Here is a 17,920-nt window from a genome sequence, read left to right on the forward strand (position 1 = left end):
AGCTGACATCAACCCCAGCCCTATTACCCCACTGCCACCGCTACAGGGCAGTGGGAAGAGCGAGGCTAAGTGCCAGAATTGGCGCATCCTATGGATGCGCCATTTCTGGGGCGGCTGACGGCTGGTGTTTCTAGCCTGGGAGGGGGCCAATATTCATGGCACCCTTCCTGGGCTATTAAAATCAGCCCCCAGCTGTCTGCCTAGCCTTTGCTAGCTATTAAATTAGGGGGGACCCCACGATATATTTTTTGGGGGGTTCCCCCATTTTAATAGCTAGTAAAGGCTAGGTATTCAGCTGGGGGATGATATTAGTAGCCTGGGAAGCTCCGTGGGTATTACCCCCTTCCCAGGCTTCGAACATTTGCCCCAGCTGTCTGCTTAACCTCCGCTAGAGCCTAAAATTAAGGGGAACCCCACGCCAATTTTTTTTTAAATAAATCCTTTATTTTAACACTAAATGACAAGTAAAGTAATCAACACTGTCACTGTACTTCATATATATGTGACTGACATGTTTCTGTCTATCTAATCTATGTATGATTCTCTATTCTTTCTATTCTAAATTGTCGGGTACAGATGCTGAATTGCCGGCCGGCTTTTTTAAAGAGACGGTGCACGAAAACACTAATATTTTTTTAAATAAATCCTTTACACTAAATGACAAGTACAGTAACCAACACTGTCACTGTACTTCATAGATATGTGACTGACATGTTTCTATCTATCTAATCTATGTGTGAAGCTCTATTCTGTCTGTTATAAATTGTCGGGTACCGCTGCTGAATTGCCGGCCGGCTTTTTTAAAGAGACGGTGCATGAAATCACTATTATTTTTTTAAATAAATCCTTTACACTAAATGACAAGTACAGTAACCAACACTGTCACTGTACTTCATATATATGTGACTGACATGGTTCTATCTACCTAATCTATGTGTGAAGCTCTATTCTTTCTGTTGTAAATTGTCGGGTACTGGTGAATGCCGCTGATGAATTGCCGGCTTTTCATGTCATTCTACATTATTCTTAGTTGTTTTACTTCATGTAGAATTAACCTACAAGGAAAGAAAGGGTTTATTTTCATTCCGATATTTGTGTCCCATTGACTTGCATTGGTTTCCGGTATCGGAATCGGCGATATCCGATACTTTTTGGGTATCGGCCCGATCCAATCCGATACGATATTTCCTGATATCGGAAGGTATCGCTCAACACTATTGATAAAGCTTTTGATTTCAGTAAATGTGACTTCTTAATGATGCAAATCCAACAAATGACCATTGTTTGGAAACTCTGTTTTGCATTATAATTTGGAACAGAGTATTTTGAGTTTTTTCTAGTTTTGAAACAAATACTGTTACCATTGGGACTATGTTTGTTCAATAAATTTGATTTATACTCTACTGGTTATTGATTTGAATAGTATACTGACTCATTTACATCAACCATTTACGAAAATCAGAGAAAAATAGCATTTGCCTAATAAGTTGAAACGCGGAGTATAGCTTTGCTGATTTTCAGGCAAGATGAAAATTTCTTTATTTTCTGCTTAGTTCACTTCTTTTCTTTTCCTGCGTTCTATTTTTAGATTTGTGAGAATAATAGGTTTGGAATAGCGAGAACTGCAGAAACTTAGTGACATGGCGGTATGATGACAGCGATTTAAGATGCAGCAGTTGTAGGTTTTGGGATAGGGGTGACTGAAACCACCTTGTGACCTAAATCAGAAATTTCCTCTACTATTCAAAAAGCTTCCATTTAAGTAATGATTCCATTTTGGAGTGAGAAGGGGGAATGTTATATGGCTGAGAGTAATGGATTTTGTTTTTAGTAGGGTAGAAATCCAGACCATCAAAGCGCAAAAAGTAGCAAGTAGCAACCACTAGAAAATTCTAATGTCTGATTCAGCACCATGGCACTAAATGGATGAGTGGTCATCAGGTCCCTCTTCATGTTGAAAATGGCCCCAATACAGCATTGCACTGACTCATAGGTGGGTTATATCATGTGTGACATGATTTGACCCAGTTCTCTGAAGTAGGTGTTTAGCTTCACATCTTACAATTAAAAAATAGCTCCTCATTAGTACCATCATAAATCTCAAAACCTTTGGATCATCTCTACCCACATTTTCTGCACAGTTATACTTTTCGTAGACATCATACAAAGTTATTTCAAATATGCATTTATTTTTCTAGGATATTATTTTCCATGTGGGGAACAAAAGGGGAGTCCTGTTACTGAGTAGAGCAGCACTATGTCACTTTTTTTCACCTGGAGGAGTATAGAAGTCAGGGGGAAAAGAAGTGGGGAATGTATTTTAGAAGTTATAGATGACTGTGTATTATTTTCTGCAGAGACAGGTCCTGGTTGGAAGAAATGATAGCAGTCTGTCCTGGATAAAGAAGAAAAGTGAAGATGAAGGACTTCAATTAGAGACATCACTGTAAGGCTATGTGCCCACGTAGCGTTTTTCAAGCGTATATGCTGCGGAAATTCCGCAGCATAAACGCTTGTTAAACGCTAGGTAATCCGCCCCCCCCCCCATGGTCCCCAAGGGAATTCCGCAAGTTCTATGCCCATGATGCGGATTTTTCCGCAGCGTTTATGCTGCGCTCAAAAATCCCCAGCATGTCCATTAATTTTGCGGAAGCGCGGCGTAATCGCCGCCATAGACTTGCATTGAGACGCACATAATCCGTGTCAGTACATTTGTACTCACGGATTATATGCGTTTCAATGTGCGGATGGTACCCAGTTCTGGAGGAGAGGAGACTCTCATCCAGACCTGGGTACCATTGTACCTGTGAAAAAAAGATTAAAATAAAAAATAAAGATAATATTCACCTTCCGACAGCCCCCAGTCTCCTTCCCTTTGCTTGCGGGCAGGACTGAAGGACCTGCGGTGATGTCACAGTTATGTGACCGCAGGCCCTTCAGTGCAGTGTCCCGCGATCAGCTGACAGCCAGGAACGAGCGCAGCAACACACGCCGGGCCATCGGAGGGTAAGTATAGGTTTATTTTTTTATTTTTAAACATTCTTACGGTCACACTATATACAGTTATATGAAAAAGTTTGGGCACCCCTATTAATCTTAAGCTTAATATTTTCTTAAAATTGGTGTTTTTGAAACAGCTATTTCAGTTTGATATATGTAATAACTGTTGGTCACAGTAATGTTTCTGCCTTGAAATGAGGTTTATTGTACTAACAGAAAATGTGCAATCTGCATTCAAACAAAATTTGACAGGTGCATAAGTATGGGCACCTCACCAGAAAAGTGACATTAATATTTAGTAGATCCTCCTTTTGCAAAAATAACAGCCTCTAGTCGCTTCCTGTAGCTTTTAATGAGTTCCAGGATCCTGGATGAAGGTATTTTTGACCATTCCTCTTTACAAAACAATTCCAGTTCAGTTAAGTTTGATGGTCGCTGAGCATGGACAGCCCTCTTCAAATGATTCCACAGATGTTCAATGATATTCAGGTCTGGGGACTGGGATGGCCATTCCAGAACATTGTAATTGTTCCTCTGCATGAATGCCTGAGTAGATTTGGAGCGGTGTTTTGGATCATTGTCTTGCTGAAAGATCCATCCCTGCGTAACTTCAACTTTATCATTGATTCTTGAACATTATTGTCAAGAATTTGCTGATACTGAGTGGAACCCATGCGTCCCTCAACTTTAACAAGATTCCCGGTGCCGGCATTGGCCACACAGCCCCAAAGCATGATGGCACCTCCACCAAATTTTACTGTGGGTAGCAAGTGTTTTTTTTGGAATGCTGTGTTTTTTTGCCGCCATGCATAACGCCTTTTTGTATGACCAAACAACTCAATCTTGGTTTCATCAGTCCACAGGACCTTCTTCCAAAAAGAAATTGGCTTCTCCAAATGTGCTTTTGCATACCTCAGCCGACTCTGTTTGTGGCGTGCTTGCAGAAACGGCTACTTTCGCATCACTCTCCCATACAGCTTCTCCTTGTGCAAAGTGCATTGTATAGTTGACAGATGCACAGTGACACCATCTGCAGCAAGTTGATGCTGCAGCTCTCTGGAGGTGGTCTGAGGATTGTCCTTGACTGATCTCACCATTCTTCTTCTCTGCCTTTCTGATGTTTTTCTTGGCCTGACACTTCTGGCCTTAACAAGAACTGTCCCTGTGTTCTTCCATTTCCTTACTATGTTCCTCACAGTGGAAACAGACAGGTTAAATCTCTGAGACAGCTTTTTGTATCCTTCCCCTGAACAACTATGTTGAATAATCTTTGTTTTCAGATCATTTGACAGTTGTTTTGAGGAGCCCATGATGCCACTCTTCAGAGGAGATTCAAACAGGAGAATAACTTGCAAGTGGCCACTTTAAGTAGCTTTTCTCATGATTGCATACACCTGGCTATGAAGTTCAAAGCTCAATGAGGTTACAAAACAAAAAAAAGTGCTTTAGTAAGTCAGTAAAAAGTAGGTAGGAGTATTTAAAACAAGAAAATGATAAGGGTGCCCATACTTATGCACCTGTCAAATTTTGGTTGAATGCAGATTGCACATTTTCTGTTAGTCCAATAAACCTCATTTAAAGGCAGAAACATTACTGTGTCCAACAGTTATTACATATATCAAACTGAAATAGCTGTTGCAAAAACACCAATTTTTATAAAACATTAAGCTTTAGATTAAAAGGGGTGCCCAAACTTTTTCATATAACTGTAAATCCATGCTGTTTTCATGGATTTATATAGTGTGACCTAGTTATCAAGCACTTTCGAAGTGATGCTAAAATCGCCTGGAAAGTGCTTGTCAATCCGCATGCATAAACGCATGTGAATAACGCTTCAAATCCGCATGTATTTGGCTGGAAAAACACATGCACAATCTGCATGCGTTTTTTCTGCCAGGGAGATGCAGAAATGTTGCAGAAATTTTCTGCTTCATTTCTGCATTGTGGGCACATAGCCTTAAATCACAATATTATCTGTACACTTACACTATATAGTATATACACAGCTCCTGCCTGGTGATCACTGTTTTACCTGTACACTATACACTTTCTGTATATATCACTGGTGATCACAGTATTACCTGTACACTATATGCAGCGCTCATGTGTATCATTTCACCAGTTATCACTGTATACTACCTATACACTGACACGATATACAGAGCTCCTGTGTATAATGTCACCAGTGATCACTGTATTATCTATACGCTGACACTATATACATATATACAGAGCTCCTGTGTATAATATCACCAGTGATCACTGTATTATCTATACGCTGACACTATATGCATATATACAGAGCTCCTGTATGTAATATCACCAGTGAACACTGTATTTCTTGTACACTGACACTATAAACAAAGCTCCTGTATATAATGTCACCGGTGATCCCTGTATTACCTCTACACTATACACTATATATTACTGTATATACGGAGCTCCTGTGTGTATTTTCACCAGTGATCACTGTATTACCTGAAAACTGACACTATATATAAAGAGCTCCTGTGTATAATGTCACTGGTGATCACTGTATTACCAGTACACTCCACTATATACAGAGCTCCTGTGTATAATATCACCAGTGATCACTGTATTAACTGTTCACTATACTCTATATACAGAGCTCCCGTGTATAATGTCACTGGTTATCACTGTATTACCTGTACACTATACACTATATAAAGTACTCCTGTGCATAAGTCACTGGTGATCACTGTATTACCTGTACACATATACTATATACTGAGCTCCCCTGTATAATGCCACACTATATACAGATCACCTGCGTATAATTTTACTGGTGATCACTGTATTACCAATACAGTATATACAGAGCTCCTGTGTATAATGTCACTGATGAGTCTCTTTATTACCTGTATACTGTATACTATATACAGAGCTCCTGTATATAATGGCACTAATTGTAATATTAGCGTTATTAGTATTGTGATTTTTATCAATGATCAGTATTGTATTATTCGGTCACTATGTGGAGGTAATATGTGGTCTGGTCATGGTATGGCGATATTTATCTTTTGTATATGGTATTATTCGGTCACTATGTGGTGGTATAAATGTGCTCTGGTCATGGTGTGGCGGTATTTGTCTCTTGCATGTGGTATTATTCAATCACTATGTAGTTGTAATATGTGGTCTAGTAATGGTGTGGCGGTATTTGTTTCTTGTATGTGGTATTATTCGGTCACTATGTGGTGGTAATATGTGATATGGTCATGGTGTGGTGGTATTTTGCACATAATTGGCCTGTAACTGCTGAGGCCAGAGATTAGGTGCAGCAGACAGTTGAGGTGACAGATAGACAGATGCTCGTCATTTCCAATTTGAGAAGGTTCCTTTAGTAGTTATTTTAAACACTTGTAGAAAATCCTTTAACACCATTCACCATAAGAATAAGTGACTGATAGTGACTGCAATAATGTGCCCATGACAGGAGGCAATGAGACTGTACATGAAAGTACATGCAGGGCAAGAAGGGGAAAGCGGTTTTACTTTAGCTCCTGTTACTTGCATTTTGTGGTTGAGGAAAGGGTGTGTGAAAATGGTTGTGGTTTAAAAATGTGTGTGAATTTAAAATGTGTTTGGTTTCTTAAACATTTGAATTCCACCCCTGCCCCCATTGTTTAGCTACCGTGAATCATGAACATCAGCATTTACTTGACCTAGGAAACAGTTTGAACCTTAATTCAACAATCAGAATTTCTCTCAAATGTCTATTTTATGTAATGTTTTCCATGTATAATTATCGAAAATCCTATTTCTACCTTGTGTCTTAACTTCATCTCCACATGTCCTAAGTCACATCGAAACTTGATTTATCTTACTTGACACATCCTATGATTATCTATAAATGTATCTCTCATACACTATCTTATATCCATGGGATATGTAGCATTTCTATCCTATTTCCATTTACCACTTACTTTTCTATACATTCTTCAGCTATACTCTGACATGGCATGAAGCATCTCTAATGCTCTCCACCTATCTTCAAGGTTTGTATTTTATGCTTCAAATATATTTGTCTTAAAGCCATGGCAGCCTCGTTTCTCTTGTGTCCTACACATCTATTGTACTTCTTTTATATATCATGCCTCTTGTCTACTGTATATTACTCGCACACCATTATGTAATTCTCCAGTGTATTGTACAGTTTAGCGTTCCATTTTATTCACTTTTATTCACTTTATTCCGGTAAGTGTTCACTTGCTCTCCCATATGTTAATCTGATCTTCTACAGTTCCACATTGACCAAATAATGTCAATGAACATACATCATCTTTCTCTATATCCTGAAAATATCCCAAAGCACATGACACAAGCTAAAGGTTAGTTATATTATGAAAGAAGTTTAACAGATCAAACATGTTCAGTAAATTAGGTAAAAGTCAAATTGATAGATCTTTACTAATTTAACATTGTTTTCTTTGACTGAATCCTTTGGATAAAATAAGAAGAAACCCTTAAAATTTAGAATTTGTCTGAGGTGGCTAAGGACAGGAAATATATAGAATGTTATCTATAGCATATTTTTTAACATTTTCTGTCTCAGGGACGCTTTAAGGTTGGTGGGGACTTCTTTCCCAGTCTGACCCCTTATTGTAGTTACATAAAGGAGAGGTGGTCATGTCATCCTTTTCTAATGAAGCCGGGGGGGACTATTGGAGAAAGATGAGTTAGTGCTCACTTCAAAAGAGAAAGACACATTTGTATACATATCCATGGCAATCTCTCCAACCCTTCTTGGTTCAATAAAGACTGAGATCTCCATTTTTAAGAGAGAAAGGAATTCCAGTGGTGAGCAATAGATTTTCTACCCATGTTAAGTAGCTGTAAAATAATAAGCCTCATAATAAACTTTTACATTTGTGACTCCCTTTCCCTCTAGAATTAAGTTGGTCCACTCTGTAGGTCATAAATTATCACTGCATTTAATTGCTTAATTAATTAAATTGGTGTGGACCGAGAGGGTGAATGATGGTGGCACCCTATGTAACCAGGTCAAATTTCTACTGTACCTTTTGATACTTCCATGCCTAAGGCCGCATGTGCCATGAGTAGTGTTGAGCGATACCTTCCAATATCGGATCGGATTGGATCGGACCGATACCCAAAAAGTATCGGATATCGCCGATTCCGATACCGGAAACCAATGCAAGTCAATGGGACACAAATATCGGAATAAAAATAAACCCTTTCTTTCCTTGTAGGTTAATTCTACATGAAGGAAAACAACTAAGAATAATGTAGAATGACATGAAAAGCCGGCAATTCAGCAGGGGCATACACCGGTACCCGACAATTTAGAACAGAAAGAATAGAATATCACACATAGATTAGATAGATAGAAACATGTCAGTCACATATATATGAAGTACAGTGACAGTGTTGCTTACTGTACTTGTCATTTAGTGTAAAGGATTTATTAAAAAAAATAACAGTGTTTTCATGCACCGTCTCTTTAAAAAAGCCAGCCGGCAATTCAGCAGCTGTACCCGACAATTTAGAAAAGAAAAAATAGAGAATCACACATAGATTAGATAGATAGAAACATGTCAGTCACATATATAATAAGTACAGTGACAGTGTTGATTACTGTACTTGTCATTTAGTGTTAAAATAAAGGATTTATTTAAAAAAAAATTGGCGTGGGGTTCCCCGTAATTTTAGGCTCTAGCGGAGGTTAAGCAGATGGCTGGGGCAGATGTTTGAAGCCTGGGAAGGGGGTGGTAATACCCACGGAGCTTCCCAGCTGAATACCTAGCCTTTACTAGCTATTACAATTGGGGACCCCCAAAAAAATGACGTGGGGTCCCCCCTATTTTAATAGCTAGCAAAGGCTAGGCAGACAGCTGGGGGCTGATATTAATAGCCCAGGAAGGGTGCCATGAATATTGGCCCTCTCCCAGGCTAGAAACACCAGTCGTCAGCCGCCCCAGAAATGGCGCATCCATAGGATGTGCCAATTCTGGCACTTAGCCTCGCTCTTCCCACTGCCCTGTAGCGGTGGCAGTGGGGTAATAGGGCTTGGGTTGATGTCAACTTATAATGCCAGCTGACATCAAGCCCAGGTTAGTAATGGAGAAGCGTCTATAAGACACCCCCATTACTAACCCCATAGACAAAGTTAAAAAAAAAACACAAACACACAGAATAAAGTCCTTTAATTGAAATAAACACACAATTCTTTATTGTTCTAAATTAAACCATACTTACCATCACGTCCATTCAGCTGAAGCCAACGATCTCCTGCAATAAAAGTAAAATAATAAAGCAACCTCATCCTTACCTTTCCATGGTTCCCATGACAGCTCCAGCTCTGCTACATTGACATGACAGGCTGGATCGCAGTCGAAAGCTGCCATCCAGGTTGCCATGCCGCAGACACTGAGAAGCGCAGGCATGCTTGCGCTCCTCAGTGTCTCGCTGTGACGGCATCCAGATGAGCCGAGTTCATGTCCAATGAACTCAGCTCACCTCATGCACGTCACTGACAGTGTGGGAAAATTCTCCTGCGCTCAGTGCTTGAGCAGGAGAATTTTCCGACGCTGTCAGTGACGTGCATGAGGTGAGCTCATGTCCAATGAACTCAGCTCACCTCATTCACGTCACTGACAGCGTATGAAAATTCTCCTGTGCTCAGCGCTTGAGCAGGAGAATTTTCCCACGCTGTCAGTGACATGCATGAGGTGAGCTGAGTTCATTGGACATGACCTCGGCTCATCTGGATGCCGTAACAGCGAGACACTGAGGAGCGCAAGCATGCCTGCGCTTCTCAGTCTCTGCGGCAAGGCAAGCTGGATGGCAGCGTTCTGTTGCGATCCAGCCTGTCATGTCAATCTAGCAGAGCTGAAGCTGTCGTGGGAACCATGGAAAGGTAAGGATGATGTTGCTTTATTATTTTACTTTTATTGCAGAAGACATTGGCTTCAGGTGGAATGGGCGTGATGGTAAGTATGGTTTAATTTAGAACAATAAAAAATTGTGTGTTTATTTCAATTAAAGGACTTTATTCTGGGTGTTTGTGTTTTTTTTTTTTAACTTTGACTATGGGGTTAGTAATGGGGGTGTCTTATAGACGCCTCTCCATTACTAACCTGGGCTTGATGTCAGCTGGCATTATAAGCTGACATCAACCCCAGTCCTATTACCCCACTGCCACCGCTACAGGGCAGTGGGAAGAGCGAGGCTAAGTGCCAGAATTGGTGCATCCTATGGATGCGCCATTTCTGGGGCGGCTGACGACTGGTGTTTCTAGCCTGGGAGGGGGCCAATATTCATGGCACCCTTCCTGGGTTATTAATATAAGCCCCCAGCTGTCTGCCTAGCCTTTGCTAGCTATTAAAATAGAGGGGACCCCACGTCATTTTTTTGGGGGGATCCCCCATTTTAATAGCTAGTAAAGGCTAGGTATTCAACTGGGGGCTGATATTAGTAGCCTGGGAAGCTCCGTGGGTATTACCCCCTTCCCAGGCTTCAAACATCTGCCCCAGCCGTCTGCTTAACCTCCGCTAGAGCCTAAAATTACGGGGAACCCCATGCCAATTTTTTTTTTTAATAAATCCTTTATTTTAACACTAAATGACAAGTACAGTAATCAACACTATCACTGTACTTCTTATATATGTGACTGACATGTTTCTATGTATCTAATCTATGTGTGAAGCTCTCTTCTTTCTGTTATAAATTGTCGGGTACCGATGCTGAATTGCCGGCCGGCTTTTTTAAAGAGACGGTGCATGAAAACATTATTATTTTTTTTAATAAATCCTTTACACTAAATGACAAGTACAGTAAGCAACACTGTCACTGTACTTCTTATATATGTGACTGACATGTTTCTATCTATCTAATCTATGTGTGATGCTCTATTCTTTCTGTTGTAAATTGTCGGGTACCGGTGTATGCCGCTGCTGAATTGCCGGCTGGCTTTTTTAAAGAGACGGTGCATGAAAACACTATTATTTTTTTTAATAAATTCTTTAACACTAAATGACAAGTACAGTAAGCTGAGCTCTGCCATCCAGCTTGTTATCCTTCAGAGACACTGCAGAGCGCAAGCTTTATGGGAACTTCCGATTCCGGTACTCGATATTCTAAAAGTATCGGAACTCAGTATCGGAACTCCGATACCGCGAATATCGGTCGATACCCGATATTTCAGTATTGGAATGCTCAACACTAGCCATGAGGCAAGATAATTATCTCACCTCATAGGGTGGTTTGAAGAACCTACCAGGTTGGGATAGCAAAGCAATGTCTCCATCACGTATAGCACAGTTGTCCTACTCATGAATGCAGGATACTGTTAAGCATATAACAGTCAGTCACTCTCCAGTTACATTTAGGGGAGTCAAGTAATTTTGCCCAGTCTCATTTGCCCAGTCTCACTGTATGTGTCTTAGACTGTACGCTTCTGTAATCCATCAGACTCAGGACCTTGGGCAGTGGAACCAACATCGGTCTATGCTTTGTAGATACATTCACATATAGTTAATTAAATTCTTTACTTTGACATATAGACTTCCCCAGGATTCAAAATCACAACCTAGCATGGTAGGCCCCAGCTTTAGCATTGAACCAAATGCTGCAATGCTAAGAATAGATAGTATAATTTTCTCTACCTAAATATCTAAATGGTATTCTTCTTCTTTACTAGCACAATGTACTGGTACAATGAGATATATCTCTATATACCTATAAATTAGGGATCAAATAAAAGTCAGATTTTTTTCTCTATAAAATTACTAAAAAAACAACAAAAACAATAAATTAGTCATGTTTTTGAAAAATAAGCATCACAAATCAGTAAATAACATAGACATATTTAGTATCCCTGCAATTGTTATAACAGTGCAATGAACAGATTATTTACAGTGATCGGTAAATGGAATAAAAAATGGCATAACTGTTTTTTTTCTCCTTTAAACCATAAAAAGGTAAGTGCCTATTTTACATAGTGTGTGTGACTGTTGCAGCAACTGAGACTGAATAGGATAAAAAAATGTGGTCGACAGTACAAAAGTTATTAAGTGCTGCTGCCAGTGAGTGTGTGTGGCACAGTGGCAGGCAGCAGTGCTCTGAATCTCATGGTGGAGGAGAGGGTGGTTATTTCTGAGAATAAAGTGTATTTTACACCTATATAACAGGGGTGTGTGATTAGATGTGATTAATAATTCATTGATTACAGTATTGAAGGGAATCTGTCAGAAATATTATGCTATATAATATGACAGCAGCATGAAATAGGAACAGAGACCTTAATTCCAGCGATACATCACTTAGTTTAATAGGTGTAACAGTTATGATAGAATCACATTTTTCTCTGTTGCAGATTTGGCAGAGCTGAAATGTTGAGCTGTCAATAACCCCTCCACCCACACAGCTTCGTGTGCCAATGTATAGTGGCAGAGAGCTGCTAATCAGTGCTGGGATGTGGTTGGACTAGGAGGCATGAGGAAGCTTGTCCTCTACTGATAATTCACAGCTTATAAAACTTTGATTGTATTGAAATGGCAAAACACAGCCAAGTAAGTGATACATCCCTGGAATCAGGCACTCTTCTACTACATCATGATGTTCTCAGATTACATAGCAAAAACCTGTGTACAGATTCTCTTTAAGTATTGTATTAATTTATTAAAATATGTATTTATTAGACAATGAGGGAAGGGGTCAATATTGCACAGTAATATGTGATTGTAAAATGGGTGGAGGGTGTGATTGATTAAAATAGTAACCTGGGTGGGTGATAGAGGATTACTGCGATGCATTATCTTCACCAGGCTTCTAAATGGCTAATATAATTTCAGTATTAGAGTCTAATATGATCAAGAAAGATATGATATCTGTAGGGGCTAATTAGCTCCTACTGAATTCACTTGAGCCCCCATGGACATCACATGGACCTACAAGGGTCATATTAGCCCCGACAGAAGTCACCTGTGTGCACAGAAGTAATATCAGTCCCTGATTTCAGCCGCTGATATTTACTTTGTAGGGGGTAATTTAAAATAGATTGGATTCATTGTGACCACCTGGATTCAGCCGGCACCAAATGTGATCCACAGCACCGCTGCGGCTTGTGATTAGATGCAGCAGTCAGGTGATTGAACAGTGACTCTTCATAAAAAAATTAAATTATGCACTTTTCAATTCACTTGAACACTCCAGGTGATTTTTTTTTGGCCCATGCAGCAGAAAAGCTAGAATAGGCCTCGCCTATAACTTAAAAAATAACTGCATTCCTAAAGATTATATAACCATTAACTAATAAAAAAACCTTTCATTTTAAAGCTTGCATTATTGTATTGTACTCTTGTCACTTCTTAATATAGGCCACTTGGTTATGCCTATGGTGCCTTTGTCTGTCAATCACCAGGTCTTATTAGTTGCTTCAGCAGTTCTTAGAAGTCTACTGTATATAAAAGCCACACTACATGTCATGTCTTAACCTGCAGATATGGGGCTAATCTTCAGGTTAATAGTGTTATAATGCTGTCAATTGAAAATGTGGCTACCGGGTCAAAAATAACTTTATTCCTCCTTGGAGGCACCGGTTTTTAGTCATAGAGGCGTGCCCAGAGGGGCTACAGTCATCGCTCATGGCATTGTGAGCAGCAGCTATAAGCATACCCCCGCACTGTGATTGACAGCTCGCTCTGCAGAGATGTGCAGAGTATAGGGGCATGCTTATAGCTACCGATCACTGTATACTGAGTGGTGACCGTAACACTCCGGACACACCTCTATGACTAAAAGCCGGTGCCTCCCAGGAGGAATAAAGTTCACTTTTTCCCAGACCGCACTTTCATGCATTGAAACACTATCAATCTGCAGATTGACCTACACCTACAGATTAATAGCATTTGGGGACATGACGGATTCCCTTTAACATTTTTTACCAATAAAAACAATGTGTTCGTCAATGCAATGTCTAATCATCATAACGACACCTCATGACTGCAAACTACTGGAAGTGTGGAATAATATTAATATATTATATAAAATTTTTACTTTTTAACCCTAACAATTTTTGTGATTCTTCTACATACACATAATATTATATGTTTTATATGTTTCTGAATTATCAATCTGCAACAGTCATAAAGCAAAAGTGTTCACTTACCAGAGAGAAGAGCCTTCTGTTCCTGTGACTTCCAGATAGTCGTATGCATCTTCTAGCTGAAAGTCTGTGAAGATCAAGGCAATTGTATCTCCAACCTCTGCCAGGATTGTCCATGTGCAGTCAGCGTTGTTATTGTATTCCGAGGGGAAATAGGGACTTGTGATGATTCCACTTTGGCCTCTTAAAGTTCCTCCACACGCATCATCCGCTAGAAAAAATAAAACATAATACAACTTGAAGATGACGTGTACAAATGTATAGAAATATTTTTATTAAAAAACATACCTGTATTATATGTGCAACTAGAATCATGTCAGTTGGGAAGTAATGCGATGAAGTCTTCTCGATCAGTAGAGAGATACTGTAGGGGATGTGTGAAGCCACCAGAGAACTGAAACATTTCTCATCTTATTTTTCTCATGATGTAGATGTTTATGGCTGCAATTTTCCCATCACTGTGTAACCATGTAATCTGATGTTTTTAAACAGGGTTAGCCATTTCATATGCTAACGTTTTAGGAACGCTAAATCCCCAGACATTACAGTGTGAATGCAAGTTGTATGAGTACTTAGATCAGTGTCCTTCTTATTCTCATGGGCAAATGAGGGGAAAACGGCGGGGGCTCGTAAATCCCAGTGGGAGACATTTCCTATAAAAGATGAGTAAGTCACTGCTCTTGTGCAATCACCTATTCACTGTAAACTAACCTGACATTGCAGGCCTTTCACTGTGGTAGAGCTATAATGTGAGCATCTTGTGATACTTACATCCTACTCCATATTTATATCCTTAGGAAACGGGGATAGCTAGAGAAAATGACATCCAGTAGAGTACACATTTCTTTATTCATAACTGGACCGATATAGAAAGGTATTCGGGGATATGACATGGATTTAAAAAATTCCTAAAAAAAATCTTTTTTTTTTTCTAATTGAGATATTTACTCAATTGAAAGAAAATTAATAGAAATTAAAATTGTAAGGGAATAAGATTAAAACTCTCATCAGAAGAACAGAAGAGCATTGATGTGACTAAACAGGGGTGAGTATAATAAAGTCACGAAAGATCACTATCATTTCTTACCGGGACAACTAATTCTGGTGACAGGTTCCCTTAAGCTGAAGATACAAGGTTACTGATATGGAAGATAAAACAAACAAACGCAAAAAAAACAAAACTCAGAGTCAAATAACCTATGTGCTGATCCTTGAAGAGAGCTGAATCTACGACTATGCTTTGTACAAATATGTTTTGGCAGTAAACAAACCAGCTAGATCAGCTTGAGTATACCATTAAAAATGCATGTGATGACAGGAGGCACTGAGTGAAACCTATGCTGGACCAGGAAACATACAGTAACATACTGTCATTCCAGATGAAACATTGCTGACTTAAAAATCGCTTAAGCAAAATGACAGGACAGTGTTTTATAAAGCAGACTGACAAATATACAAGCACATACTTCTACAGGTGGGAAGAGGAAAATCCCAAGAGGCGCTGTTCTGGGAGCTCGATACGCAGGTTAGCAAAGCATGTCCTTCAAGCATATAGCCTGTATTGCAGCTGTAGCGGACCTTGTCCCCTACGTTAAATGATGTCCCCTGTTGCAGGCCATTTTGTAGCCGTCCAGGATTTCCACATGTGTGGCTTGGCAAGACTGTAAACAGAAAAAAACACAAAGAGTCAATAATCTTGACGTAAGGTAATAGTCATGAAGAGCGTTTTAATAATTACATAAGCATTGACATGAAAAATGTAATAGACACATTAGATGATAGCATACATTTACATTAAAAAACCATGAAAAATATACCGTATGTATATCAATATACAGTTGTGTTCAAAAGTTTACATACCCCGGCAGAATTGTTCCTTTCTTGGCCTTGTTTCAGAGAATATGAATGATAACATAAAAACTTTTACTTCACTCATGGTTATTGGTTGGGTGAAGACATTTATTGTCAAACTACTGTGTTTTCTCTTTTTAAATCTTAATGACAACCAAAAACATCCAAATTACCCTGATCAAAAGTTCACATGCCTCAGTTCTTAATACCGTGTATTGACCCCTCTAACATCAATGACAGCTTGAAGTCTTTTGTGGTAGTTATGGATGAGGTTCTTTAATTTCTCACATGGTAAAGCTGCCCATTCTTCTTGGCAAAAAGCCTCCAGTTCCTGTAAATTCCTGGGCTGTCTAGCATGAACTGTGCTCTTGAGATCTCCCCAGAGTGGCTCAATGATATTGAGGTCAGGAGACTGAGATGGGCACTCTAGAAGTACACTTTGTTCTGCTGTAGCCAATGACAGGTCGACTTGGCCTTGTGTTTTAGATCGTTGTCATGTTGGAACATCCAAGTACGTCCCATGCACAGCTTTCGGGCTGATGAGTGCAAATTTGCCTCCAGTATTTGCTGATAATGTGATGTATTCATCTTTCCTTCAACTTTTACCAAGTTTCCTGTGCCTTTGTAGCTCACACATCCCCAAAACATCAGCGATCCGCCTCCATGCTTTACTGTAGGAATGGTGTTCCTTTCATAATAGGCCTTGTTGACCTCTCTCCAAATGGAACGTTTATGGTTGTGGCCAAAAAGTTCAATTTTGGTCTCATCACTCCAAGTTACCTTGTTCCAGAAGTTTTGAGGCTTGTCTCTGTGCTGTTTGGCGTATTGTAGGTGAGATACTTTGTGGCATTTGCGCAGTAATGGCTTTCTTCTAGCGACTCAACCATGCAGCCCATTTTTCTTCAAGTTCCTCCTTATTGTGCATCTTCAAACAGCCCCACCGCTAGTTTTCAGAGAGTCCTGAATTTCAGCTGATGTCATTTGTGGGGTTTTTTTGCATCCTAAACAATTTTCCTGACAGTTGTGGCCAAAATTTTTGTTGGTCCACCTGACCGTGATTTGGTTTTTACAGAGAGCCTGATTTTCCATTTGTTAATCACAGTTTGAATGCTGCTGACTGTCATTATCAATTCCTTGGATATTTTTTTGTATCCCTTTCCTGTATTGGACAGTTCAACTACCTTTTCCCGTAGATCCGTTGCCAATTCTTTTGCTTTCCCCATGACTCACAATCCAGAAATGTCAGTGGCTTGATGACAGATGCAAGAGTCTGTCTGGATCCCAGAAACTCACTCAGCTTTTATGCACACACACTGATTACAAGCAAACAGAACAGGTCACATGTGAGGATGTTACCTTTAGTAGCCATTCAAACCCATTTGTGTCAAATTCTGTGCATGTTATCAGGCCAAAATCACAAGGGTATGTGAACTTTTGATCACAGTCATTTGGATGTTTTTGGTTGTTATTAAGATTTAAAAAGAGAAAACACAGTAGTTTGACAATAAATGGCTTCACCCAACCAATAACCATGAGTGGAGAAAAAGTTTTTTGTTATCATTCATATTCTCTGAAACAAGGTCAAGAAAGGAACAATTCTGCCGGGGTATGGAAACTTTTGAGCACAACTGTATGTTAATATTTAACGGGTTTATTTAAAACTATTTTTTTTTTACTATGGGACTAAAAACTAACAGGCAGGCCTTTTTTACCTGGTGCCGGTACAGAGCGGTCATTGACCGCTTCTGCTGGTGATGCAGTGGCTCCACATTAACAGAGCAACTCTTTTAGACTGCTCTGTCGGTGGGGTGTGACAGACATGGCCAACGTCATGCTGGTTGATAGTCTGCTCCTTGCAGTTAGGCAGCAGGGAGCTGGCTGTCAACCAACATGACGATGGCAGCCACGTCCCATCAACAA

The 17,920-nt window shown here is 39.7% G+C and overlaps 1 protein-coding gene across 2 annotated transcripts in view; it reads right to left on the bottom strand.

Moving 5' to 3' along the window:
• The window catches only part of CSMD2 (CUB and Sushi multiple domains 2), a 1,528,443-nt gene that overhangs the window by 891,698 nt on the left and 618,825 nt on the right, over window positions 1-17,920 (bottom strand). For both annotated transcript variants that reach the window (XM_073665735.1, XM_073665736.1), the window contains exons 4-5: window positions 15,616-15,810; window positions 14,153-14,360 (exon numbers count right to left, since the gene is read on the bottom strand). In XM_073665735.1, the coding sequence (XP_073521836.1) occupies window positions 14,153-14,360; window positions 15,616-15,810 (403 nt within the window). The remainder of the gene's footprint in view (window positions 1-14,152; window positions 14,361-15,615; window positions 15,811-17,920) is intronic.

Source organism: Phyllobates terribilis, unplaced genomic scaffold, assembly GCF_046119375.1.
Source record: "Phyllobates terribilis strain yellow unplaced genomic scaffold, ASM4611937v1 Scaffold_2__4_contigs__length_985480577, whole genome shotgun sequence".
NCBI classification, from domain to species: domain Eukaryota; kingdom Metazoa; phylum Chordata; class Amphibia; order Anura; family Dendrobatidae; genus Phyllobates; species Phyllobates terribilis.